General features: G+C 39.5%; 1 protein-coding gene across 7 annotated transcripts in view; it reads right to left on the minus strand.

Moving 5' to 3' along the window:
- focad (focadhesin) overlaps positions 1 to 27,723 on the minus strand; it is a 246,608-nt gene that overhangs the window by 133,953 nt on the left and 84,932 nt on the right. For all 7 annotated transcript variants that reach the window (XM_041186298.1, XM_041186297.1, XM_041186293.1 and 4 more), the window contains 9 exons: positions 23,500 to 23,708; positions 22,102 to 22,362; positions 21,204 to 21,308; positions 20,851 to 20,952; positions 19,927 to 20,057; positions 16,622 to 16,748; positions 14,989 to 15,123; positions 12,540 to 12,590; positions 11,431 to 11,514 (listed from right to left, as the gene is read on the minus strand). In XM_041186298.1, the coding sequence (XP_041042232.1) occupies positions 11,431 to 11,514; positions 12,540 to 12,590; positions 14,989 to 15,123; positions 16,622 to 16,748; positions 19,927 to 20,057; positions 20,851 to 20,952; positions 21,204 to 21,308; positions 22,102 to 22,362; positions 23,500 to 23,708 (1,205 nt within the window). The remainder of the gene's footprint in view (positions 1 to 11,430; positions 11,515 to 12,539; positions 12,591 to 14,988; positions 15,124 to 16,621; positions 16,749 to 19,926; positions 20,058 to 20,850; positions 20,953 to 21,203; positions 21,309 to 22,101; positions 22,363 to 23,499; positions 23,709 to 27,723) is intronic.

A 27,723-nucleotide genomic window follows, 5' to 3' on the forward strand; every position in this document is an offset into this window, starting at 1 on the left:
GCTCAAGGGGCCAATTTGCCTATTCTTAATTCTTATATTTGCACCATTGACCAGAAACTCAACCGGACCATCTATATAAATACAGCAGCTGCAAGACCCAGTCAGAAGCTGGGAATTTTGTGGCGAGTACTCACTTGCTAACTCCCCAAAGCCTGTCTGCCAAATACAAGGTACAAGTCAGGAGGATGATGGAATACTCTCCATTTGCCTGGATGAATGCAGCTCCAACAACACACAAGAAACTTGACACCAACCAGGACAAAGCAGCTTACTTGATTAGCACCCCGTCCACCACCTTCAACATTCACTCCCTCCACCATCAACGCACAGTGGCAGCAGTGTGTACCGTCTACATGATGCGCTGCAACAACTCAGCAAGGCTCCTTTGACAGCACCTTCCAAACCCACAATCTCTACCACCTTGAAGACAAGTGCAGCAGATGCATATTCACTCTAAGCCACTCACCATCCTGACTTGGAACTATATCACTGTTCCTTCACTGTCGCTGAGTCAAAATCCTGGAACTCCCTTCCTAATAGCACTGTGGGTGTACATGCAACAAATGAACTGCAGAGGTTGAAGGCCTTCACCTTCTCAAGGGAAATCAGGAATGGGAAATAAATGCTGACCTAGCCAGCGAGGCCCACCACCTGTCAAAGAATTAAAAAAAGAAACTGAACTGGGCTAGCCATGTAAATACTGTGGCTACAAAAGCAGGTCAGAGGTTGGAAATATTGTGGTGAGTAACTCATCTGCAATGCAAAACCACCACACGTAAGTTCCAATTCAGGATGGTGTAGAATTATCTCACCATTCCTTGATCATTGCTGTGTCAAAATCATGGACCCCTACAAAACAAGCACTATGAGAGTAACTTCACCAATGGTTCAGGAGGTGACCATCACTCTCTCAAGGTCAACTAGGCATAGGACACAAATGCTGGCCTTGCCACTGACATCCACATCCTGTGAATAAATTAAAAGGCGGCAGAGTTTGTTGAAGTACCAAGACCTACACCATAACAGCATTTCATCTTGGCCTGTAACTAATCATTTATCATGAATGCCTTCTCCTACCTAAAAATAAAAAATACCCCAGCTAGCTCTGGATGGATGGGACAATTGCATGTGGGGAATGCTTTTTGTTTGAAGGGTTTAGGTAACCTGGTAGATACTCTATCAATCTTTTGCATTTGTCACATGTTAGATGTGAGGATTGATCCATTAGGCAACTTTGCAATGCTATCTACTGAAATCTGATTAAGAGATGATTGATAGGCAGGCAGGGGATTGAAGAAACAGCCTTAACCTAGTAGACTTCCTTTTAAGATGTTAGCAATGTAAAATGCACTCACTCACCCATTTGGCTATCCACTGCTTGGTCACTAGTTTATCTCTTGTTTCCTGTGCTGTGAAGCAACTCTAAGTAGCTTAGGGTACTACATAGTGGAATTGGAAGTGAGTGGCTGCACATAGAGCAATAGGTCAAGAATTCCATGAACAGTCCTGGAATAATTTCTGGAACTGAGAATCTTTGGGAAAAGCTGTAGATCAGCCGTGGAGATTTCTTAGTCAGAATTCCCAACCAGTGGTGGCTTTTAGTCCAGTATTGCCATGTACTTACTGGAACTAATGCTGACAGGAGTACAGTTTACCAAGAAAGAAATTTAAATACACATTTTCAGAGGCTCAAATGGTGGTTTAATCAGTTTGTAAAGAACTAAATTAAGGTTCAATTAATAACCAGTAGACCATATGACGTGCGGGAAGAAGTAGGCCATTCAGCCCATCATGACTGCTCTGCCATTCAATGAGATCATGGCTGATCTGATCATCCTCATCTCCACTTTCCTGCCTTTACCCAGAGCCCTTGGTTCCTTTACCGATTAAAAATCTGTCTATCTCAGCCTTGAAAATACTTAACAACCCAGCCTCTACGGTAAAGAATTCCACAGATTGACTACCTTCCAAGAGAAGAAATTCTTCTTCATCTTTGTTTTAAATGGGCAACCCCTTACTCTAAGATTATGCCCTCTGGTCCTAGACTCTCCCACAAGGGGAAACAACCTCTCATCATCTACCCTGTCAAGCCCTCTAAGAATCTTATATGTTTCAATAAGGTTGCCTCTCATTCTTCTAAACTCCAATGAGTACAAGCCCAACTTACTCAACCTCTCCTCATAAGAAAATCCCTCCATACCCAGGATCAACCTATTGAAACATCTCTGGGCTGCCTCCAATGCCAGTATATCTACCCTCAGATAAGGGGACCAAAATTCTTCAGAATATTCTAGGTGTGGTCTAATTGGTGCCTTGTAGTTTTAGCAAGACTTCCCTATTTTTATATTCTATTCCCTTTGAAATAAAGGCAAACATTCCATTTTCCTTGCCTATTACCTGTTGAACTTTTACGCTAGCTTTTTGGGATTCATGCACAAGGACTCCCAAATCCCTCTGTGCTGTATCCTTCTGCAGTCTTTCCCCATTTAATAATATTCAGCTCCTCTATTCTTCCTGCCAAATTGCATAACCTCACATTTTCCCACATTATATTCCATCTGCCAAGTTTTTGCCTACTCACTTAACCTATGTCCCTCTGTCGACTCCTTGTGTCATCCTCACCACTTGCCTTCCCACTCATTTTTGTGTCATCTGCAAACTTGGCGATAGTACATTCACTTCTCTCATCTAAGTCAATATATATTTTAAATAATTAAGACCTCAGCACTGACCCCTGTGGCACTCCAGGTTGCCATCCCAAAAATGCCCCCCTTATCCCAACTCTGTCTTCTATTAGTTAGCCAATCATCTATCCGTGCTAATATACCACCCCCAACACCATAGGCTCTTATCTTATTAAGCAGCCTTATGTGCGGTACCTTACTGAATGCCTTTTGGAAATCCAAATATATTACATCTACTGGTTCCCCTTTATCTATCCTGCTTCTTACCTCCTCAAAGAATTCTAATAAATTTGTTAGGCATGATTTCCCCTTCATGAAGTCTTGCTAACTCTGCTTGAGTAGATTATGTATTTCTAAATGTTCTGCTATTACATCCTTTATAATAGACTCCAACATTTTGCCCAATTTCCAAATGAAATCAGACTCCAAGAGGTGATGGCTCGTAATGATCCAAATATAAAAAGAAAACCATGAAATGCTCAAATAGCCCCTATTTCACATCAAACAGAGCTTTATTTTAAATGTCCAACTGTTACTGGAAATACTCGGATAAATGGAAATAACTTGAAATAGGCTTAGTTGAATTAGTGGAACAGGCTTGCACAAAATGTTTCTATTTCATGTTATCAGCAATGAATAAAATGCCAGAATTAGAAACATATGTAGTAGAAGAGATATATGGTGTCTCAAGGGTTGTGGAAGCATGGCACTTGCAAAAAGAAAAAGGAGCAAATTCAATATGCAGGGGTAAAGTTTATTCATGATGCATATAGTTGCAGGTTGATTGGAAGTGTTGCCTTTTGGATTAGGCATTATATTGACTGAACAATGATGCCAGATTTGTTGCTTGTCTCAAATTGTCCTCCCAGAAGAAGGGGGACCACAGAGAGTTGAACTGCATCTATTTTTGAAAATGACATGTATCAAATTGGTTATATTTATCAGCTAAAATGGAGTGAATCATTGTTGGTTCCTAATAACTGAAACTTGTAAATTTGCCATTCTGTGCCAGCAGATTGGTTCAAGTTATTTATAATCACTACTGAGTGTATTGGTGCATAAGTACAGGAATTACTTTGTATGAATTCAACCATGCCCAGATGAATTTGTAAACCTTCAGCTAAACAAATAACAGCACAGTGTCTGTGAATTCTGAATGAACAACTATGTTGCTGGGCATATTTAATCATAGCTACAAACTAGGATAGACCAAGGAAAATCTATTTAATTCGAACATTGCACAATGAGGCATCTCTAACTGCAGAACTGAAAATATGTTGAATCATTCACCTTTTCCTTGACAATGGTGAGTCATAGCAACTGCTTATCGTCCTCATACAGCTTGGTTAACAACCAGAGTTATTTTCAGAGTGAAGGCCTCTAGGGACAATTTGATCTAATTGTTCAGGGGCCAGCTAAGTGATATATGATTAAGAGTTAACATGGACTCCACTAAAAATAGGTTGATTAAGAACATAAGAAATAGGGGACAAGTAGCCCCTTGAGTCTACTCTGCCATTCAGTAAAATAATGACTGATCTTCTGTCTTAATTTCACTTTTCTGCAAGTTTCACATATACCTTGATGTCGAGTGATCAAAAATCTGTCTCTCTCGGCCTTGAATATACTCAATGATGGCAAATCCACAACCTTCTGGGCTAGAGAAGTCCAAAGATTCACAACCTGAGTGAAGAAATTTCTCATCTTGATCCCTTACCCTGAAACTGTATTCCTATTCTCGATTCCCTAACCAGGGAAACTGCCTCTCAGTGTTTACCCTGGGTGGACCATACCCATCTGCTTACATTACATGATCATTGCACATCACTGGAAATCACTGTATTTCCGTATTTTGTTTGGACGGGTAAAGAAAAAAAGAAATCTTTTGACGGATACAATAGCAAAGGTACGAGTAAAATGTCAACACCTCCTTTGTGGCATTTTTATTAAGAAAAGGAAAGAATGTTTACGACAGCCAAAATATTTCAACTATATATTTGCAACTTGGTAATACATTGGAATTACACAATAACTAAACAGAGTCTTTTTGTACTTAGCACATGGTGGCAGAGCATAAAACACTGGGTGATGGAAAAAGGGAAGGCTGCTTTGATTCTCAATTCCAGTTTGCCCTGTTACCAAGACAAGCTGCTGTGAGGTCCCACAAAGAGGTTAGATGTGTCCGGAGAGATTGTGGGGGCGGGGAAGTGCTGGGTGACGGGGGCAGGAGCAGTGAATAACAAAATCTAACTGAGTTGTCTCTGGGCAGCTGTCAGCTGCCTCCTAAAAACTCTGTCGCAAGAGCAGCCGAACCTTTTGCCAAAAATATTAAATAATAACCTTGCAGATAGATATATTAGTTTTCTACATTAAAACACAAATACTTTGAACACAAAGTACCCTCCCTTAGCTTCTCTTTCCCTTTAAGTGAACCAATATTTAGGCAATGTGGACAGTGAGTGTATTTCCTCAAAGTGTTACAAAGTAGAGTGACAATATATTTGTCCTTCTATGCTTTTACCTTGAGTTTAACCTTTGGGTTTTCTCGGCTTTTAAATATAAACCTTTCCTGAACATGTCATATATTAGAATCAGTAGGTCAGCACATATTTTAAAAAGCAACACCTGTCAATGGGAGTATTTATTAAAAGCATGTATACATTTACCTCTGATACCCTTTAAATAGCACTGTGACAACGGTTTCCAATATTAAATGTTGTCCTTGTAAAGTAACACAATATGGACAGCAGAGCTGCTTATACCTATGGATTTGAAAATACATAAGACATGATCTTGGTGTGCCTGCCACCTGGTGCGCTCCAGCAATGATCCCTCTGGAGCGTGTGGGGCTCAATGGGACGGCACCTAATTTGCATGTAGAAACTCCAGTCAGGCTAGAAACTCTGGTACCTAACGGCTGAGGGGAGTGTTGCCCCACTCCTTCTCTGACACAATTTTCGTCTCCCTTTGTAAGGGGCCCAATACCAAAACATACTTGATCTTTAGGGTCCAAACAATAACAAGTTTATAAGCGGAGATAACCATTTGGTTGTGTGTCAACTTTTCACTAGAGCAACCAAAAACTAATCCTATTGTCCTGCTCTTTTGCATGTTTCTTTGCTCCAAATACTTCTCTAGTTTTCCCTTAATAAACCATGGTCCATCTGCATCAATGGATGCTTGGAATTTAGAGTCTCTGCTCAACAAGTGGATGGAATCCATCGCACCACACAAAAAAAAAGTCAATTCTTCATTTGGAAGCTGGAACATAAGGACCATGTGCATGGGATTGACATACGACTTGTAACTGGTCAATAAAGCACAAGGATGCTATGATCAACATGGAACTTGATAGGCTGAACACTGACATAGCAACCCTGCTCGAGACCAAGCTCACCAAGAGCAGATCACAAAGAAAAACATCACCCATTCATCTGGCAGAGGAAGAGTACAGAGGATACACGTGAGCAAGATATAGGCTTTGCTGTAAGGAACTCACGACTCTCGATAGTAGAACTCCTGACAAATGGTTCAGAACGTGTTCTCTCCATTCAACTCTCAACTCAAACAGGTCCAGTTCGCCTCATGAGTATCTATGCCCCAATGCTGAGCTCCACTACAGAGGCAAAAGGCCAGTTCTATGAGGAGCTTGACACTTATCACTGCTATCACTTCCCTAAGACAGAACATCTTTACCTACAGAGGGATTTCAATGCAAGAGTGTATGTGGAGCATGAGGCATGGCCCTCCTGCCTCAGACATCATGACACAGGAAATAGAAATGAAAATAGACAGAGATTACTTGAGCTTTGCTGCTACTACAAGCTTTGTGTAACTAACACCTCTTTCAGAACAAACCATGTCACAAGCTGTCCTGGAGACATCCAAGATCAGGGCATTGGCACCAGCTGAATCTGATCACCACCAGAAAAGGCACTCTGAACAGCATTCATAATAACATGCAGCGACCATGATACTGACTGACTGTGATACAGATTATGCCCAGTGTGCTCTAGGGTGAGGACGCAACATAAAGTGTTTTCATTCAAAGCAGAAATGCCATCCGCATATCAATGTCAGCCACACTGCCTACCCAGATAAAAACCACCAGTTCCCCTGCTCAAATGAGCAGGCACTCTCTGGCATCCCACAGAATGCAGAAGTGAAGTGGAAAATACTTCAAGATACAAGCTATAATATCACACTGGGAGGCAAGAGCAAAAAAGTGCTGACTAGCCCGAGGCTAACATCACTGTGATAGAGCCCATCATTGAAACCAAGTGATCCACTCTCATTAATTACAAAAGCAAGAAAATTCTGAAGACACTAAGAACCACTCAAGTAAAATCCAACAGACTACAAGGCCCTGCACCAATAACTACCTGTTACAACTTTGCCAGAATATCAGGATGTCTTTCAACACAGGGAATGACTAGGGGACATCAAAAAGACAAAAGGTTCATCAGCAAAGAAAATGGCTTCATTGAAAACAAAAGCTGGGGAGGTCATCATCACCAAGTGCAATGAAGAGTTGGAGATGGGTGGAACATTTCCTTGTGTTGTATTCTAGGGAGAACACCGTCACCGAAGAAGCTCTAGACACCATCCTGCCTGTCATGGCAGAGTTGGATGTCAAATATACAGTGGAAGAGCTAAGCAAAGCTATTGACTTGTTTGTCATGCGCAAAGCTCCAGTGCTGGTGCTATACCATATAAACTTATAAAGCACAGGAAACTAGCACTCCTTCAGGATCTGAACAAACTTTTCTGTCTCTGCTGTAGGAAGAAGACAGTGCCCCAGGTGATGCAAAGATTGTGACCACTGAACAAGAACAGGAATGACCACAGCAATTATCAAGGCATCTCCCTGCTGGGCATCATGAGAAGAGTATTTGCCCTTGCCAGATAGCAGATCCTGGCTGAACGCAGCTACCTTGAATCCTGGTGTGGTTTCAGAATTGGAAGAACTACAATTGACATGAACTTCTCAGTCTGGCATCTGCAAGAGAAATGTCGTGAACAAAGGAGACCCCATATATAGTCTTCATCGATCTCACCAAGGCATTCGAATATGTGAGCAGATGTGGTCTGTTTAAGCTGTGGAGAAAATTGGCTGCCCACAGAAGCTGTTCAATGAGATCTCTTTTTTCCATAACAACGTGATGGGTAAGGTCAGCTATAATGGGAAAACATCGGAACCCTTTGAGATTCGCGGTGGGGTCAAAGAGAGTTGTGTTCTGGCACCAACACTCTTTGGCACAATCTCTTCTTTGCTGCTGTCATATGCCTTCGGGTCATCTACAGAGGTTGTCTACATACATACCAGTACTGACAGAAAACTGGCTTGCCACTCTAACATTCCATACTGAGGAACATCGGCAATGGCAAATGGATGGACTCTCTCACACCTGTGAAGAGTTTGGTTTGCCCATCAGCATCAGAAAGACAAATATCATGGTCCAAGATGTCCATTTATCAGCATTGACAATGTGATGCTGGAGGTTGTTGATTTCTTCATGCATTTAGGCTCCACAAGCACCACAAATCTGTCACTTCAAAATCAACACAATGCATTGAAAATTGAAGCTGTTATGCCCAAGCAAGACTGAACAGCTTTCCGCCAGTTCTGGTGTGCCAGTAGACACTCAGGTCTCTGACACTGTTCTCTCTCAAAACCATGTTTTGTCCAAACATGGACAAAAGGGCTGACTTCCAGAGGTGAGATGAGAGTGACTGCCCTCGACATCAAGGCAGCATTTGGCCCAGTGTGCTGTTAAGGGGCTCTGGCAAAATTGAAGTCAGTGGGAATCGGGGGGGAAACTCTCCATTGGTTGGAGTCATACCCAGCACAAAAGAAGGTATTTGTGGATGTTAGAGGCCAATCATCACAGCCCCAGGACATCACTGTAGGAATTCCTCAGAGCAGTGTCCTAGGTCCAACCATCTTCAACTGTTCCATCAGTGACTTTCCCTCCATCATAAGGTCAGAGGTGGAGACATTTGTCAATGATTGCACAATGTTCAGTACCATTTGTAGCTCTTCAGGTAATAAAACAGTCCATGCTCACATTTAGCAAGGCCTGGGCAACATTCAGGCTTGGACTGATAAGTGGCAATTAACATTCACGCCACACAAGTGCAAGGCAATGACCATCTTCAATAAGATAATGACATACAAGGCATTATCATTGCTGAATTCCCCCACCATCAACGTCCTGGGCATTATCATTTTCCAGAAACTTAAATGAACCAGCTGAATAAATACTGTAGCTACAAATGCAGATCAGAGATCATAGATTCTACAGTAAACAATTCATCTCTGGACACCCAATGCCTGTCCACCATCAACAAGGCACAAATCAAGGGAATACTCTCCACTTGCCTGGATGAGTGCAGCTCCAATAGCTCTCAAGAAGCTCAACACCATCAAGGATAAAGCAGCCAGCCATATTGGCACTGCATCCATCACCTTAAACATTCATTCCCTCCAATGCTAGTGCACAGTGGCAGCACTGTGTACCACCTAAAGGATACACTGCAGTAACTTGACAATATTCCGCTGACAGCACCTTACAAACCTGCGATCTCTGCTATGAAGAACAAGGGCATGAGACACATGGGAATACCATCACCTTCAAGTTCCTCTCCAAGTCGCACACCATCCTGGTTTGGAAATATATCACTGTTCCTTCACTGTAGCTAGGTCAAAAGGTGAGCATGCCTACACCAGATCAACTTTACCGGTTCACGAAGGAGGCTCACCACTACCTTCTCAAGGGCAATTAGGGATGGGCAATAAATGTTGGCTTTGCCAGCAATACCCAAATGCCATGAATGAATGAAAAAGTGAATTCTTTTTTCCTCTAATACCAACCATCCCAATGTGGTGGCATTATTCCAATCTATAATAATTTTACTGTATGATTTTAACCCACTAAGAACACTGTTACAAAGAGCTGAAGAGACTGACAATGTAGCAGTCTGGATGCTTTCAGATTCAAGCCTTGTCATGAGGCTATGCCCCTTTATTTTTGAAAATATGATTAATCAACTTTCAACTGACTGGAAAATTTACAATTTGAAATGAGACAGAACAAGTTACTTAAAAATGTGAGGCCATCTTCCAAGGTGAAGGTGAAAAACAAACAAATCACCCTGAGAGGAGTGCAGAGAGAGACATAATTTAGAGACCCATCAAAACTTGTCAATGTGTAAGGAAGAGATATTAATATGCGAAGTGCTGGATATTGAAATAATGGTTGCCAAAGGCAGATACACCCAAACCCTCTTGGAAAGACACAACAGGTGGAGTATATAAGGGCAAGACTGCTAACCACTAGAGAGAGAGATTGTAAGAAAGCTTTGAGCTGAAGAAACAGGCTGAAAGCTGGGTTTTCACCCTCTCTCTCTTTTGGAACAAGTGTATTACCCAGATTGGAAACCAATGTTGCTAGAAATCTACCAGTGAACTGAGATCTCATAATAACTACAACATCTTCTACATCTGACTGCATCCATGAAACCAGCCAGTCCAAATCAGTCACAACATTTAAAAATCTATGCCTGAAGGACAATCAAATGACACTTAACCGTATATTCATTTAACTTTTTTATTTCTGATATCTGTGTATTTGACGGCATTTTTTCATTGTTTTTTTCCCTCTGGTTCAGTGGTTAATAAATTTGCTTTTTCTTTGGCTCAAGAAAACATTGTTTGATCGGCTCTTTATTGCTCACAGCTTGAATAGTTAAATACATTTTCACAGTCTGATTTGGAAAAAGTATGTCCTTATGAAAAAGAAACTCAAACCTTTGCTGTGACCAACCGAGGAGGTTGAATAGAGGGGAGATGGTTCACCCCTTCTCACCTGGTCATATCAGCCTCAAAAACTGTGATCCAACTGATTAACCAAACAATCGCCCAGAATTTCTGGTTGTAATGACGGCAAAACTATCAGCATTCATCTTCATTTCTGTCTAAAATAGCTTCTGGTATTCGCTTATGCACACTTAAATGTGGTAATCAAGAAGGTTCTGTCAGAAATAGCCTGCTCCTCCACAGGGTAGCTGTTGCAGTCTTCACAGGTACAATCACCACAGAAATCAGTGAATAGCAACTTTCTACGCAATATTCTCACTGCGAAAGTCACTAAAAACATCATGCCTTGTTGAATTAGGTGTAACTTAAGTTTTTTTAACAGCGTGTGATGTCATAATCACTGCTGAACAATCCATCTGGCCCTGAAGAACTAATATTAGAAAACTTGAGTGTCATTTCCTCCATCCCATTTTAAGTAAAAATTCCACAAGATTAAAATAATATATTTAAGTTTATCATATCTCAGCTTCTGCCTTAATCTCATGTTTATGCCCCAGTCTTTATTTTACTCTCTGTAGAATGATTAAAATTGAATGGTACTTACTTTTTACTTACTTTTTTGCTGGCTGTGAGAATTCTTCAATCTAATTGGCTGCTCAGCCTGCTTGATGACTTGTGTGCCTGGATGCCAGAGATCCCCTACAGATAATGTCAGAATGAAACTGACATCATAATAGGAGAAGTTGAGGCTACTGATCCAGCTAATCCTTGGTGGGCAGCTTCCTTTGAGGTCAGTGGCGAGTGCCATCCCTTAATTGCTGACCAGAAAATCCTGACCAATATAGTTATCAAATCCTAACAATGTATAACTAAGAAAAATGGACAAAAAGTCCAAATGAAGAGAAATACAAGTTTGTGGAGCCTTACCTGTTCTGGCAGATGAAGAACTGTATGTTCCTCAGAGTTGAATACCGAAAGAGCCTTGTATGCAGAGCAGGCTATGAGTGAGTTCTACAAGGGACAAAAGAAGTTCCTTTTTGTTTACCATTTAGAAATCAGTAGCTTTTTGTGATATCTGATTACACTCTATATTGTTACATCAAGAATTCTTTCTTACTATATCAATTTTAAAATACCATGATATAAAATACATTCACAGAAATTCTAATATTTAAAGAAAATAGTTCCATATGAAAATTGCCATTAAACAATTTTTCAATCATATATAATTGCTCTGATGGATACAGTACTGTAGTGGTTATGTTACTGGAGTAGTAATCCAGGAGCCAGGACTATTAATCCAGAAACATAAACTTAAATCACACCATGGCAGTCTGAGAATTGAATATAAAAACAAAAAAACTGCGGAAGCTGGAAATCCAAAACAAAAACAGAATTACCTGGAAAAACTCAGCAGGTCTGGCAGCATCGGCAGAGAAGAAAAGAGTTGACGTTTCGAGTCCTCATGACCCTTCGACAGAACTTGCGTTCGAGTCCAAGAAAGAGTTGAAATATTTCAACTCTTTCTTGGACTCGAACGCAAGTTCTGTCGAAGGGTCATGAGGACTCGAAACGTCAACTCTTTTCTTCTCCGCCGATGCTGCCAGACCTGCTGAGTTTTTCCAGGTAATTCTGTTTTTGTGTCGAGAATTGAATAATTTGACAACTGTTTCATTCTTTATTTCTAATGCAACAAGCTCAACACACAATTCCGTATCAGGAGGACTTCCATTTTCTTCCTTAATATTTGTTCCCTATAATTTGTCAAGCAACTCTTTGCTAGGTTACAAACCATTGATTAAATTAGAAAGATGACAGGTAGTGTGCAATGACATGGGGAGAGTCTTGTGAACTACTGCAGTTATAAAAACTTAGTTGTCAAGTCCAGAGCTTCCGAATTAGTCATGGATGGATCAATTACAACATAATTCTGGGTAATATTCTGACGAAATATTAATCTTTAAAATACACATGCAAGGCACATGTGCTACAGCAACAAGTTCTCATTTAGTCAGCAGGATGCGGGTTAATTATACCTTACTCTGGGTGTGGCTCCACAATATGCTTACAACTTGCGCTCTGAATTTCTGTACAGAAAACAAAAAACCCTCATAAATAACTGTAATCTAGAAGTACAGAACAATCCAAAAACATCAGGCTTTGATTAAATTTATAACAAGCCAACAATGGGCATTCAAAACAATTTCTCAACAGTCAAAGCATTTAAGATACAAGCAAGCAGACTGGGTACAATGTCAAGACTCCTCTTAACTTTCCATTACTGTACTTACAAGAGGCATTCAAAGGTATCCACTACAATATTAAATATTCTTTTGGTGAGTTTAACGTAAGCAGTGCATTTCTAAATATTACTAGTACAGTATCAAACAAATTTTTTAACTAATATGTTACCCAAAAAAAACACTGACTTTAAAATTTCCAGCTGGTCTCAGCACCCTATTGGAAAGTACATGTGTACGGGGATCAAGCGGTTCTGTGATGTCACCAATTATACACAGAGAGCTCGGGCAAGGTGTCAAAGGGAGTTCTGCACCCTGGAACCTTACCCGAGCTTGAGTCAACATGTTCAGGAGCAGAAAACTCAGGATGGTAATGAGTTAAAACTCCACTTAAAATGTCTCTTGGAAGAAAGTGCCATTAGACAATGCATTAGGTAACAAATGCACTCACATCTGAAGATGTCAATTTGCAGTCAATTTGATCTTTAACAGTAAAATGGATAGAGATGTCACATTAATAAATTTCACAAGTGGTCACAGTTAGATAAAGTGCCAACAGGCAAGTTAGAGAGTTCCTGTGCATTCTGTGGCAATTCTGGTTCAAAAAGTAATAGCTATTACATGTCAAGCCCTGCATGCAACAACTTATATTTAAATACCACCTGTAATATATCAAACATTCCAAGGTGCTTCACAAGAGCATTATAAAGCAAAATTAGACACTGAGCCATATACGGCAATATTAGGGCACATGATCTAAAACTTGGTCAGAGAGGTTGGCTTTAAGGAGTCTCAAATGGAAAGAGCTGGGTAAAGAAGCAGAGGGGTTTCGGGAAGGAATTCCAGAGCTCAGGGCCTAGCAGCAATTGGTGGGCGCAATTAAAATCGGAAATGCTCAAGAGGTCAGAATAAGATGAGTGCAAATTTTTCAGAGAGTTGTGGGACTGGAGGAGATTACAGAGATGGGGAGAGGCAAGGCCATAGAAAGATTTAAAAACAAGGATAAGACTTTTAAAACAAAAACTTTGCTTAACCAGGAGCCAATGTAGGTCATCAAGCAAAGGGTGTTCTATTCCAAAAGCTAGCTGTTGATGGATGGCACTGGAGTCAATCTTCATTCAGTCCTACATTTATTTACAAAGTAAAACATTATACACACACACACATCGCAAGTCAGCCACACAGTTTCACTACGTGTCCCTTCATATGCGCTCAACTGAAAGCCAATTAGTGCCTCCACCTGCATATAATTAAACACAATTAATATACAACTAACACAGGAGTGATAGGGGAACAGGACTTGGTGCAACTAAGAAAATGAGCAGCAGAGTTTTGGATGCCATCAAGTTTTGTGGAGGTTCGAATGTGGGAGACCAGCCAGGAGTGTGTTAAAACAGTTTAGGGGTAACAAGTGTACGCATAAGTGCTTCAGTAACAGATGAGCGGACAAGCTACAGAGGTGACAGAGCTGCACAAACAGAAGCGTTATGTGAAACTTCGATCATCATGTTATGCATGGACTTTTAAGAACAAATACCACTGAGCAAGAGAAGGCAATTTTATCAAGCTTGCTGCTTCCATTGTCCATTTACAAACCACTCCATCATGGTCATAATTCAATCCATTAAATCTTGAGGAAATATTGGGCAATACTTCTGTCCAAATCATTCCCCACCCACCAAATAGTAATTCAAGCAAATCTCCAGAATACCTATATCACCCTGCATCCTGCATAATACATGCATCCTAAAACAAGATGCTTTCTGTTCCTGGCTGGGCATTCGTCCAGCTCTTTCCTAAATGAACCTAGTATTAAATGCTTCATTTGGTATTTAGTTAAACACAATGTTGAGGTGCAGTTTTAGCAGCATGAAGGCCTGAGCAATTTTTATAACAATGCTGAGGAAGACGGCACTTCCTATCTCGGATACAGAGATCAGCTTCATGGCTTTAAAATTGTTATATGCCCAGAAATAAGTTAGAATATTCATTCAGAAACTACAGTGCCCCCACCACAGTATCTTTAAATTATTCTTGGATTTTTGCTCCTGTTACTCTACCTGGGAGGCCATTAAACGTGGTGCACATTCTTTAAGTGAAGAAATTCCTGTTATCAGTCCTAAATTTGCTTTTTGCTAATTTGAACGTTCTATAGTCATGGTTTATTTTTTCAAGGAGTTTTCAGCATTTGTTTCTTCTCTTCCATTTCTATGCATATCTTGGACCATTAGCTAATGCAACTTACCTCATATTCCGTGGACTTCACATTTAGCAAAGGAACCAGAGCAAATACTTCAGTCAGGGTTTTGACAACCAGAGGTCGTGTGTCACAGCTGAGCTTTGGGGATAAAGCATACCACGTCGAACGAATATCAACCACCTAAAGAGGAGAAAGAAATGGACAACTTCAGCAAGATGCTTGCAGACCAACACTTTAATATGCAACCTCTATTGCTCACTTCTAAATGTGTCACATTTCCTAAAGCTTTCTTTGATTGTTCTGGAGAAATAATTATCCTCTCAAAACTTCCGGTGGGGGGGGGGGGGTGGTGAAACAGGGTTCCAAAGAATGTGGTGGTGGTGAGCGCACAAGATTTTGGTGAGATGAACAGGAAAATGAGCAGTTATGTTTAGGTGAATGCTGACCAAAAACGGGAGAAAAAGGTAGAAATAAAATAAGTACTGGGGAGGGAGTCTTGGGAGGTGTGTGGGTCGCTAACAGGAACACAACAGTTGGAGTAGGATTAAAAACAGGAGTGGTATTTCATTTGGAATTATTATTGCTACAATTTGTAACTCTGCATCAGGGTAAATTTGTACAGAAATCTGAACCGCAGTCAATTTTTGAACTGTTTATGTACGGTGATTGAATTTAAATCAAAACCAGATAAAATACTGGCTAAATGTTTGTCAGTGACTAAATGAACCTAGTATTAAATGCTCATCTGGTATTCAGTTAAATACAGAAGCTTTTATCATTTCAAGTGTGAAGTATCTTCACCTAAGATTCAAAATCATAGCAAAACCTAAGCAATAAAGTTCCAATGGTCTCCAAAACATGATGAGTAGGATACTACTTATTCCAAATGCAGTTGAAGCATTTGGCTTGCAGATGCCAACTACTCTTCCGTTGGAAGAACAGAAAGTCAGGATACCCATCACTCCTCAGCTGCTCTTAAATGCCTGCTTAGCATTAGTAACGAAAGCTTGTGAGGAAGGGGAGAAGTGACAATTTTTCTTTCTTGGTTAGCTCTCACAAGCACAAACACTTTGCAGAAAGTTCAAAAACCAAGGCTTTGCTCAGCTCTTCTGTATGTGCTGTGGCAATCATGTTCAACCAAGTAAACCAACACAAGAGTGGAAACAATTCTGTGCTGTTTGACACAGTGATTGAAAATAAAGCAAAAGTAAATAAAGCAAAAGGTAATGTTCATAATCCAGACTTTAAAAGAAGCACTTGCCTGAAAAAAGTGCACATGGTCAGGCTAAAGTGGGGAACTGATCTGCTCAGAGTGATTTGCAGACAAAATATTTCAGTCAATGCAACATACATTTACAAGAATAAAAATTTAAAACCCAAGCTTGGTCAGCACGATATTAATTAGTTTTGTTCACTTATCTACACTTCATCTCTTTCAACCTATAGTAACAAAAAACTGTGCAAAGCTAACCCTCAAATCAATTTAAACACGGTGAAAAATAACTGTCAACGAATGCTAACTTCTGGATGGCAGTACTTAAAAAAAAATCTAAAATTTTCACAGTAAATTCCATGTGCTCCTTATCTCACACTTTAGTGTAAAACAGGATAGAACATCAAGCAAAATTTCAAGCTGCACCAGCAGCCTTCCACCATGAACCAATTTAGTCAGGCTTACCTCAGCTTGACATAATGCATGCAGGCCCTGAAGTGCAAGAACTGTAGGTGTAGTCTGGTCTGGTCTTGTGCATTCATTCAGTACTTTGGAGATTGCTGCCAACATATCAGCTCCATGCTGGTAAGATCTACAAAAGCGCAAACAAAAAATATGGAAGAGGAAATGTAAGAGAGCATTAAAATATCTAACATAATATTTTATTTCCTACTTGGATTTATCCACTGAACCAGCTCAAATTGAAGTAATTCTCCTTCTATACCTACCAGAGACCTGCTTATCAATTGTCATTCTGGGAAAGAAAACCGACTGAGAAACTTTACTGGTTATTGGGCTTAGACTCCAATGAAACACGCATAAGGCGGCTAGACTGATGAATTTAGGTCACAGGCAATTTTATCTTATGTACTACTTCAATCTAACCTAATCCTGTAGAAAGGCTGGATACTATGCCCCAAGCTTTCAGAACAAAAGTTCCAAAACAAGGAATAAAGAATTTTCAGGTGGAAAAAAGGCCAAGTCACACAATGGGGATTCACATGGAGTGACAGTAGGAGATCACATGTGCCACTGCATCTGTAACATGAAGACGACAATGTTACAAGAATGCACAGCATTTGGTTTCTCGAGACCGTACCAAGAAATGCTATAATCCTACGGCAAATACAGAATGAAAAACTGAAATTATTTCCATTTGAGAAAAAACTGACATGAGGATTATTTTACAGCAACTGTGATCAAAGAACTTGAAAAGGTCAGTACAAAATTAATAAGCCTGAAGTGAAATTAGAGATTCAAAGAAACTCTTCCCTTATGAGGCATTGGACAATTTCTCAGCAAGAAAAAAACTCAACTGATACTGTGCTGATTAATTCCTTCAAAAAGGAGCTTTCTAGATAAAGCAGGAGAAAGCAGCTTCACACAGATTGGTTCCTGGGATGAGGGGATTGTCCTATGATGACAGGCTGAGCAAACTGGGTCTATATTCTTTGGAATTTAGAAGAATGAAAGGTGATCTCATTGAAACATGCAAAATCCTGAAGGGGCTTGACAGGGTTGACACAGAGGTTGTTGCCCCTGGTTGGGGAATCGAGAACAAGGGGTTGATCATTTAGGGCTGAGACGAGGAAAAGTTTTCTCACTCAGAGCATTGTGAATCTTTGGAATTCACTACCCTAGAGGATTGTGGATGCTCCGGCATTCAGTATGTTAAAGAACAAGACAGACAGATTTTTGGTCTCTCAGGGAACCAAGGGATATTGGGAGCAGGTGGGAAAGTGGAGTTGAGGTAGGAGATCAGCCATGATCATACTGAACGGGGGAGCAGGCTTGAGGGGCACGCTGTCTTCTCCTGCTCCTATTTCTTAAGTTCACACCCATGAACTAAAGCTGGAAAACTTCTATCTACACTCTATGCCAAAATTCTTCTGTAGTAATACTTGAGACTTCAGCCCAAGAACATACATAACATTAACAGCTGCTTGGCGTAAAGGACTCGAATATTGTTGAGAAGAGGGACATGTTGCTGAAGCTTTTCATCTTGCCCTCATCAGGACAAATGCAAGAATGTCAAATTTCAAATGATCACAACAATTTATACTACAGGAGAAAAGGGTACTGATTGATTGCCAAGTGGATTCCGATTGCTGTCTCCATGGCAACACCTCGGCCCAAGGGGAACTTTAGGCTCCCCATGCTCCCAGGTAATTCAAAAAAAGTGCAAGGCTTGGGCATATTCCTTTTGTTTGCAGAGAATGAGTTCTTGCATATGAAAATATGTTGCTTCTAGCAAGCGTAAATGAGTCATGTTACAAGCGCAACTATATATCCTAAATTAGCTGTTAGTGTAGTTATTAGTGTACCCAGGATTCTTCAGCAAGGGTTGCCCAATTACGGAATCACATCTAACAGTAGACATCTTGCTTTTGGTTTTGCAATTTCCAGCTGCATTGCCTATTACGAATAGCCGGAGAAAATGCCGTTTGATTCGATCAGCCAATTACTGACATATGTACCTGGCGTTGGACCGATACAAATTCATATATGACCTTGCTTAATTACGTGGTAGGTAGAACACATTTTGGATTAACGGCAGCACTCTACTAGTGCAAAATACCACATGCGTCGCCAATGCATAGCAGCAGCGTGAAATGCCTTGCTTAGCCCTGTTGCTTACGTTTTTGACATACATTGCCTTTCCAGAGTAAATTGAGGTAGACCGGGCGTACATGGTGTCCTTAAAACCAAACGCAAATGCACGAGTTGCTAAGTTCATAAATCCAATGAATACAGATTCAGAAAATATCAGCACATCTAGATTGTCGTGATATAGCAACACAGTACAAAAGTTAATGGCTCCCTTATGCATTCATAAATAAACTTGCAATGTCAAATGAGTACATAGGCAAGGCGTTGCTATCAATATGTAAGTCGCATCTAGCCTTAGTGAAGGTGGAGGAATCCTTTGCCAGGCAAGTGGAAAACTCATTAACTCAACCATTTCACTCAATCATGCTGCGCAGATCCAGACATTGATAAAATAGGGTGTGATAGGATATCGGGCCAAATCTTCAGGACTCTGATCGCTGGGGTCCAGATGTTCTACTGAAGATGTATGTTGCAACCCTGTGGAAGCCCTGACGTGCAAACTTACGTGGAAATTGCCCACGAAGTTTCAGCTTCGAATAGATAATTTCCCTGCTCCCTAGGACCCTCCGCAAATGTCTCTGAGCTAGAGTCAGGACTTCGGACAGTTACGTGGACTTATTTGGGGTAGTTACCCAGGAAACATTAGACAGATTAAAACCTAGTCCAACATCTGGATAGCTACACAACTGACCCTCAGGCAACTCCCTGACTACACCCAACAGGACCCGGCAACTGCCCCCAACCCAACCCAATGACACACCCGACCCTCACCATGAACCCCAAATACCCCTCCTCAGATTGCTCCCTCACCCAGCTCACCCATTCCCTAACATTGAGACTGGGCATTAAAACTTACCATATGGCAGCCAGTGCCGTAAAAAAAGGGGCCACTCTGTCTTTCTCTGACTCTACTCTGCTGCAACGGAGTTCCCCAAATGACTTGGCACTGTACATTTCTGTGAAAGCCAGGCTCAGAAGGTCCCAGAGCTGACTAGCCAACCAATCAGCACGCTTTGCTTCTGCAGCATAAATTGTTGCGATTGTTTGAAATTTGGTATTCTTGTGTTTGTACTGATAAGTGCAAGACGAAAAGCTTCAGCAACATGTCTTTCATTTCAGCAATATACAATATTCAGCCTTGCAACAGAGACCATTCTCACCTTTTTTTGCATATGTCCCTCATGGATGCTGCTTTGGCTATCACCTGTTCCCACTGATCTTCCTTAGCAAGCGACATTGATGGCACATCAACTAATGCCATGAACTTCTGCAGTTCTGGATAAACACGGTCCTAAAAAATGAACAAAATCAAACTGTAATTGCAAAGGACTCCATGCAAATAATTAATAAAATAGCATTTGGAAATCCAGAATACCATAAAACTTCAAAACTGAACTTAGTGTATGCTACATAATAACGTAAAAACATTCCAAGGGAAACACTGTTCTCCTAAATATTAACACAAAATTACACTTTGATAGGTGTTGGAACATATTAGTTAATGACACACTTTAGGTTTGTAAGACACCAGCCACTGTGTATAATTTTCAATGGTGATTGAACATCTTGATTGTTTTTTTATTATGCATTTCAGGAGAGTATAAGGCACATGAGTAGTTCTACAGCCTGAGGTTTCGCATTCACAGAAACATAGAATTATAGCAATGCACCTAAACAACTGGTCACAACACTAGAGTGCTGGAAGCATCAGTTTTAAAAAAAAAGTAGTACCCACACTTCAATGCAAGTAAGCATAATTTGGAAAAAAAAAACTTTACTTTATGGAAACACTTGATTACCTAAAAGAACCCATTCAAAATAATTTATGCAACTCGATATCCAAATCAAGCAACATAAAACACTCAAAACTTGATCACTCACATTACATAGTCATAGTACAATGATTACAATTCACTGATAGCCATGGATTTCTATTCTCTATTTACAAAATGGTCAGTCTTCACTTTGGCATTTGCTGCACATTGCATACTGCTGAAAGTCCACATTGCCAGAACAACTGTGACTAACAGTCTCAATGAGATAAAACTGATGAAAAAAGTTAACCACACATGCAGTTTCCTTACCTGATTTTCCCATAGAATTGTCATAAGGCGCAGAGATATGGCTTTAAGTTTTGTTGTTTTCCACAGCATTTGTAAAGCACGAATTATCTGAGCAACACAAATCTAATTTCAGAAGGTAAGACAGAGTTAGAAGCCAGTTTTTTGGTTGTGTGTGTTCATTTTTTTCTGAAGGTACTCAATCAGCCTTCAGAAATTCACTAATATCTGAGCAGGTCGTGGGAAAGGACTGCAGTTTCCAAACATTTCATCTTACACCATTTATGAATCCTAACTGAAGCCAAGTTTCATTTACTAATCCTATAGGTAACAAAATATTTTCATTGATGAGATGAATGGTATTTCTTAGCACAAACCTTGTGTGTGCCTAGAGCAGGAAGTGTGTAAAGAATAGCCCGATACAGGGTAGGTTCCAGTGGTCTTCCCAACTTAAACATCAAAACAGAAATGAGATGTGGTACCTGCAAATGAAAAGGAATGGAGGGAACCAGGTCACCTTAATAGTAACAAGGAATTATCATTAAATAATATGACTCCTCCCTTGACATACAACTAATCAAATCAGAACGGCTGAAACTGTTCTTGACCAAAACAATAATTTAACTGACTCCGTACAAAGTACTTAAAGTATTACATTTTACTCATTTTTTTAAAAAAATTGTAATTAGTGAAGACAAAAATTTCATCTCCTAACAGTCAGCTTGAATAACCATTGTCAGTATTTGAAACATAAATATTTCATATCTCAGACGGACATTGCTAAGGTGAGTAACTCATTAACTCACTCAAGGTACAAATATGAGCATGGTAAACAACAGTGATTGCTGGCTGCAATGGTAGAGGTGTAAAGTATTTCATCCTGCATATGTTTTTCAACTAACTGTTGTATTAGTGGAATCACTGTCATGTAAACCAGTTCTTTGCAAACGGTTCTTAGACTTTAAAAACAAAAAAACTGCGGATGCTGGAAATCCAAAACAAAAACAGAATTACCTGGAAAAACTCAGCAGGTCTGGCAGCATCGGCGGAGAAGAAAAGAGTTGACGTTTCGAGTCCTCATGACCCTTCGACAGAACTTGAGTTCGAGTCCAGGAAAGACTTTCCTGGACTCGAACTCAAGTTCTGTCGAAGGGTCATGAGGACTCGAAACGTCAACTCTTTTCTTCTCCGCCGATGCTGCCAGACCTGCTGAGTTTTTCCAGGTAATTCTGTTTTTGGTTCTTAGACTTTGTTTGGCGGCTACAGTATTGTTACCTGAGAAGCATCGGCTTTAGCCAATTCTGTAGCTGTATCCAAAGCTCTGTGAAGGCACTCCCTATCCTCTTTTAAAATTACATAGGCAATCAGCAGAGTAATGTGTTCAGGAACTTTGTCATTTAGAGCCAGTGTTGATTTGATAGAAGACAACCAAACAGAAGCAGCACTGACATCCATAATGAAAGCATCCAAAAGTTTCCAAGTTGCAAAAACAGTTTTATACCAATTGGTTAACGGAAAGATAAGTTCATAAGAAGGCTAAAAGAGAAAACAAAAAACATAGTTTTAGCTTTTATGTAATAGAATAATTTAAAAGAACAATCATGATACACAACTGTTGACAGTGTATTATCAAAAGGTGGTGGTAAGTGGGAATGAAGGAGAGGAAATGGTTTTTCCCATTTTCTTCTAAGTTTAGCTCATATTAACAACAAATTGACAAAAATTCCAAACTTATAGGAGCTGTTCTGAATTTAGGTTTCTGTTGTCCCTCCCATGGAGGTACTTCATTTTAAATTGCCAGCAGAGATTTAATTAACCGTCCTATGAAACTTAGTTGAAGTCACCTAAGGTTGCCATGCAATGAAATGGTTTTAGAAGGCAACAATATGTGGAAACTCCTCTTTGCCAAAATGAGGAATTGCCACTCCAGGGCTCGAGTACTTAATCAAGGCTGACAATTCCGTGAAGTACAGGGGGTCAGGTGTGCTATATTTTAGAGAAAACTGGAGACTTTAATTCAAAGCGAAGCAGGCCATTCCCCTAACATTCATCTCCCAACTTCCCTTTCCAAAACAGATTACCTGATCATTTGTTGCATTTGTATTTGTCAGATTTTATTGTGAAGAAAGTTCACTTACATAACAGTCACCACATATTGAAACAATTGATTGAACATGTAGCACTTTGACTTTTGGTGAGAGATGTAAAATTCCTTTAAACATTGTACAGATATTTAAATATAAAACTTATAACCATAGTCTTGTTAATTGCTCTCAAGTATTCGCTCAGGCTTTTCCAAATACGTTTAGATATTTAACCCATGTCAAACACACTGTGTCTGGTCTCCAGCTCCAAGGCCCAAGTTCTGGAATTCTCTCCCTAAACCTCTCCGCCTCTCTATTGCTGTCTCCTCTTGTAAGATGTTCCTTAAAACCTACCTCTTTGAAAAAGGTTTTGGGCATTTGTCCTAATCTCTCTCTAGGTAGCTTGCTGTCAAGGTTTTTTTTTGATACTACTCTTGTGAAGCACCTCAGGCCAAAATACAAGTTGGTGTTATGTTAAAACAAAAATATTAAATATTAGATGAGTTTCCACTAAAATTTAAATAAAATACATTTTTTACTTGTTACAGAATAAATCAAAATGTCACAGGAACCATCATCTCTTCCTTACCTTCTGTCTGCTAGCAAAGTCTTTTACCTCCTCATTCTGTATAATATTAAGGAGTTTCACAGCCAGTTTCTGGTTGACTGATGTAACCTCTGCATCCGACATACAGTTCATAACCGCAGTAGAAGATGCTATCTGCAGTAATGGCATCACTAGGATCAGAGCTGCCTTGTGTAAATTGTGCACAGATGACAAAGACAGGATCTTCAGAGCTGTCAAAATTAAAAAAAAAATGGCATTTAAATCCTTTCATTAGATTTTTACATTCTATTTTGCACTGAAAATTGTGAACAATCATAGGTGGCTCCATAACGGAAGAAAAAAGCCTCCAAAGTGCAGAAGATAAGAAAATTGCTCTGACTAATTTATCTTGGATATTGCAAAAAATGTTTCTGACATTTATGAAGCTGATTTGTGACTAGCGTGGTGTTCAATAAAACTACACTCTGTAGTAGTATGTTTCACTATTTTTACTCACATTGAAGTTTTTAGGCAGATTAGTGACAACACCAGAGTCATGATTATGGATCGTTATATGACTATAATCAGCATCTTTAGATGAGTTTTTAAACATAGGTGAATCAGCATAGGTGAAACATAGGTAAAAAGAGAGTTTTATCACACAGCCACGTACAGATTTTTTTTCCCCAAAAGCAACAGTTTATTGCAAGTGATCTCAAAGCCACTCAGGCATTGGGAGTAGAGTGGTGGGCCACAAATAAAATTTTAATCTATACTCCCCTAATTTCCATATGCACCAACTACTTATGGTATCAGATTTTGGTCTGACCACAAATGCTAAGAACAGTCCTTTTCAAACTTCCAAACCTACGATAATCAAACGAGATGTGAGAATTACAGGTACAAACTTTTCTAAATTGCTTAGCTTTGAAGGTTGATTGCTACGACTAGAGGGCTACAGATTTGACAGCCTTGATTTCAATGTAATGACACACCTTTATGGAATAAAAGTAATAATGAAAAATCCTTTGCTGAATTCTATTTCGTTCTTATTAGTGTAGGCACTGCTACTTTGAACGTAATAATCTATTATTCTTAAAATTAAGTAAAACCATCCCTCATTGTGTTAACAGAAGACATTTGTCTGTCAAACAGCTTTGGTACATTGCCTCCATGATGTGTCATAGATTCCAATACACTTAAAGGTAGAGGAGAACCTCTAACTTGTTAAACAAAATATCTCTTTTGTTTTATTAAGTACAATTCAGAATTTTACATGGGAGCATATTAACATATAGCATATTAACCTTTGGTAGAATAGCCCAGGTCAAGTCATCTTTTGCACAATTGCATTGAGCACCTTCACTGAATTCTGATACATCATGCAGGTGCTACAATTTGGAAACAATGGTTGGGGTAAAAGTAAGGGAAAGAAAAAGACTTAGTTAAGGGATACAACTGAAGCTGGCATTTGGAGGTTGGCGAGGGAATCAGTATTTCACAAACTGGAGAAAATAAACAAACCAGGAGACTCAGGTCTTATACTTGGAAAGTGCAAATAAAAACCCAACGCTGAAACAAAAAGAATAAACGCAAAACTAAAAATTTGAACCTATTTTTTAATTTTAATTTTTTTTGGGAGACTCGGTCCTCAACCTTGCCTACCCTTTCCAATTCCAACTCAAATGGCAAAACCTGCCAGTACGCTTTCTGATACGAAGGTCCAAAGGATAATCCAGCAGTTCCCTTAATAGCTTTACTCAGTAACACTTAGTTTATAGCATAAACTATGATAGAACATCCACATTGTTGAAAGAACATATTACACCACTGGATATTCTTGAACAGTCTTCCGATGAAATCCAACCAAGATTAATTTAAAAAGATTTGTTTTTTCGAATGACAAGGAAAGAACTCATTTTGAGAGGTAATTTGGAAGAGGCCTAGTTTTTTTAAAAATCAGAATCATTAAACCCTAAGATCTGTTAAGTGTAAAGTAAGTCATATTTGCACTGATCTTTTTAAAACATGAGAAGCTCAATTCAAATAAGAGTTTGTATCCAGGGGTTACACCCCCACCTCCCTGTTCCTCCTTCATAGGAAAGCAATTTTCCTGCAGGTGTGTAATCTAAATTTCAAAAGGTTTTAAGTTGTGGTTACAGATAACAAACTACCATTCAGAAAATGTTTCTGCCTAATTAAATTGTCAAGGGAAATATAGGAGGAATCAGCCTGAAGTATTTCAATCAGGTTTGGTCTTTGCGGTCTAAACAACAAAACTTTTAATGAAAAATATTGCCTGGAATTCTTGATGTAAAAAAAATACAATTACAACATTTAATATGCATGTACTTGTATAGGTTTTGTTTTGCAGGAAAATGGCCTATTATCATTTAATTTGTCTCATTTACTGCAATGCATAAGTAGTAAACCACAAATATATGTTTCCCCCTCATAGCCTTGAACAAACTTAATTTTGTAATTAAAGTCTTCACTGAATCAAACAACTAACGTTAAACGTTACTCAGATCACATAAGTGGACCGAACACATGCAAAGAAAAAGTTTCAATATATTGCACTGGAATATAAGTATTGATATTAAGTAATAAACATTTTTATCCTGTCAATAAGTTCTGGATTTACTGATTTAATAATTCCATCCCCAGATATCCCCTCCTCACCAAAGCATCAAAGGCCTACGAATCCTCTACACTTCCATCGTGTAATTAGTAAATATACAAGCCAAGGTGTCAAATATTCCTCATCTTTGCCTTATATGATCCAAGTAATACTGTCTAGTATATCTCTAAATGCCAAAAAACTGTGAAGGGAGCCAAATATGATAATGCATATTTGAGCTGCATAGGCTCAACTCTCTCTCCAGTATTTACCACTGGGGCATGCTAACTCACTGTTTTACTCTTTGGTTTACATATCAAAAACACATGAAGCAAACAATGAAGCGGTTTTCTTACTTGAGTGCAAGCAGGAATTTTTGTTTATCAATTCAAGATTATAATATAAAATAAAATTACTGTTTGCTCTCACATGAGCTGTATGCTAGAAATACTCTGGCAGCATCTGTGGAGAGAAATAGAGTTAACATTTTGAATTGTGACCTTGTGGCCTTTCTTTAGAACTAAAACTCCCTCCGTGAATGGCATTGCCTCACAAAGCAACTCCCTACAGTCTCCTATACAATATGGCAAATGCCATCTGTCCCTGGGGACTTATTTATTTTGAGGCTATTAACCTGTTTAGGACTTCTATGTCATTTATAACAAAGTCATTACTTTTGTTTGCAATATCTTGGCCTGGAGAGGGCAGGTTGCTAATCTCCTGTGAGTAGCTCAAGAAATATTTTCTGTTTTGAGGTCAACCTCAGTTTCACGTTTATTTGCATCTTTCATGGTTTTCATCAAATCATTGACTTCTCTCCTACCATCGTGGTTCAGAAGTTTTTTTTTACTTCAATGCTTAGCTTTATCCACCTTGTTTCTTTCCAGGTCACTTTTTACCCCTCAGGTCACACTTTTAACGGTGTATCCAAACGCAATGAAAGGTTGGCTTGTGGTAGCCAATACGTGAGAGCCCATTAGCAGAATTCTCAACTAGCACATTAAGGAAGGGGAGCTCATTAGATTGCGCCATTTCAGAAGGTGAATTTGAGCGCAGGATGGAGCTCCAGGTATGTAAGGAAATTCTTACATGCAGCTGCGGATTCAAATAAAGCAAAATGTATCAACTACATTTTAGAAACATGCAAGGTTAGGGGTCATCCCATCAAAAACAGGTTTCTCATGGAAACCGACGAAAACGTGAGTGCTGGGCCGAGAGGGGATCCCACGGCAAAACCATCTACTTGGGCATACACAGTGTCATCAAAGCTAAACTCAACTACGCAAGTTGCTAAGTTCATATGTTCGATGAAAGCTGATTCAGAAAATGGCAATGCATCTAGATTGCCACAATACAGTGGCATGGCTCAAAAGTTCATGGCTTCTTTCAGCAGCACATTAGTGAATAGGCCAGCAATGTTGAACGATCACATAGACATATCATTGTTATCAATATGCAGGTCACAGGTAGTCTTCCTCCTGAAAGGGAAGGAATCCTTCACCTTATATGTGGAAAACACACTCAGAACTGGTTTCAGCAACTCATTCAACCATTTGGCCAATTCATGTTGTGAAGAACCAGTCGTAGATAAGATAGGGTGTTATGGGACATCAAGTGTGTGTGTGTGTCTTGGGAAACCCACACAC

This window comes from Carcharodon carcharias, chromosome 4, assembly GCF_017639515.1.
Source record: "Carcharodon carcharias isolate sCarCar2 chromosome 4, sCarCar2.pri, whole genome shotgun sequence".
Taxonomy (NCBI): domain Eukaryota; kingdom Metazoa; phylum Chordata; class Chondrichthyes; order Lamniformes; family Lamnidae; genus Carcharodon; species Carcharodon carcharias.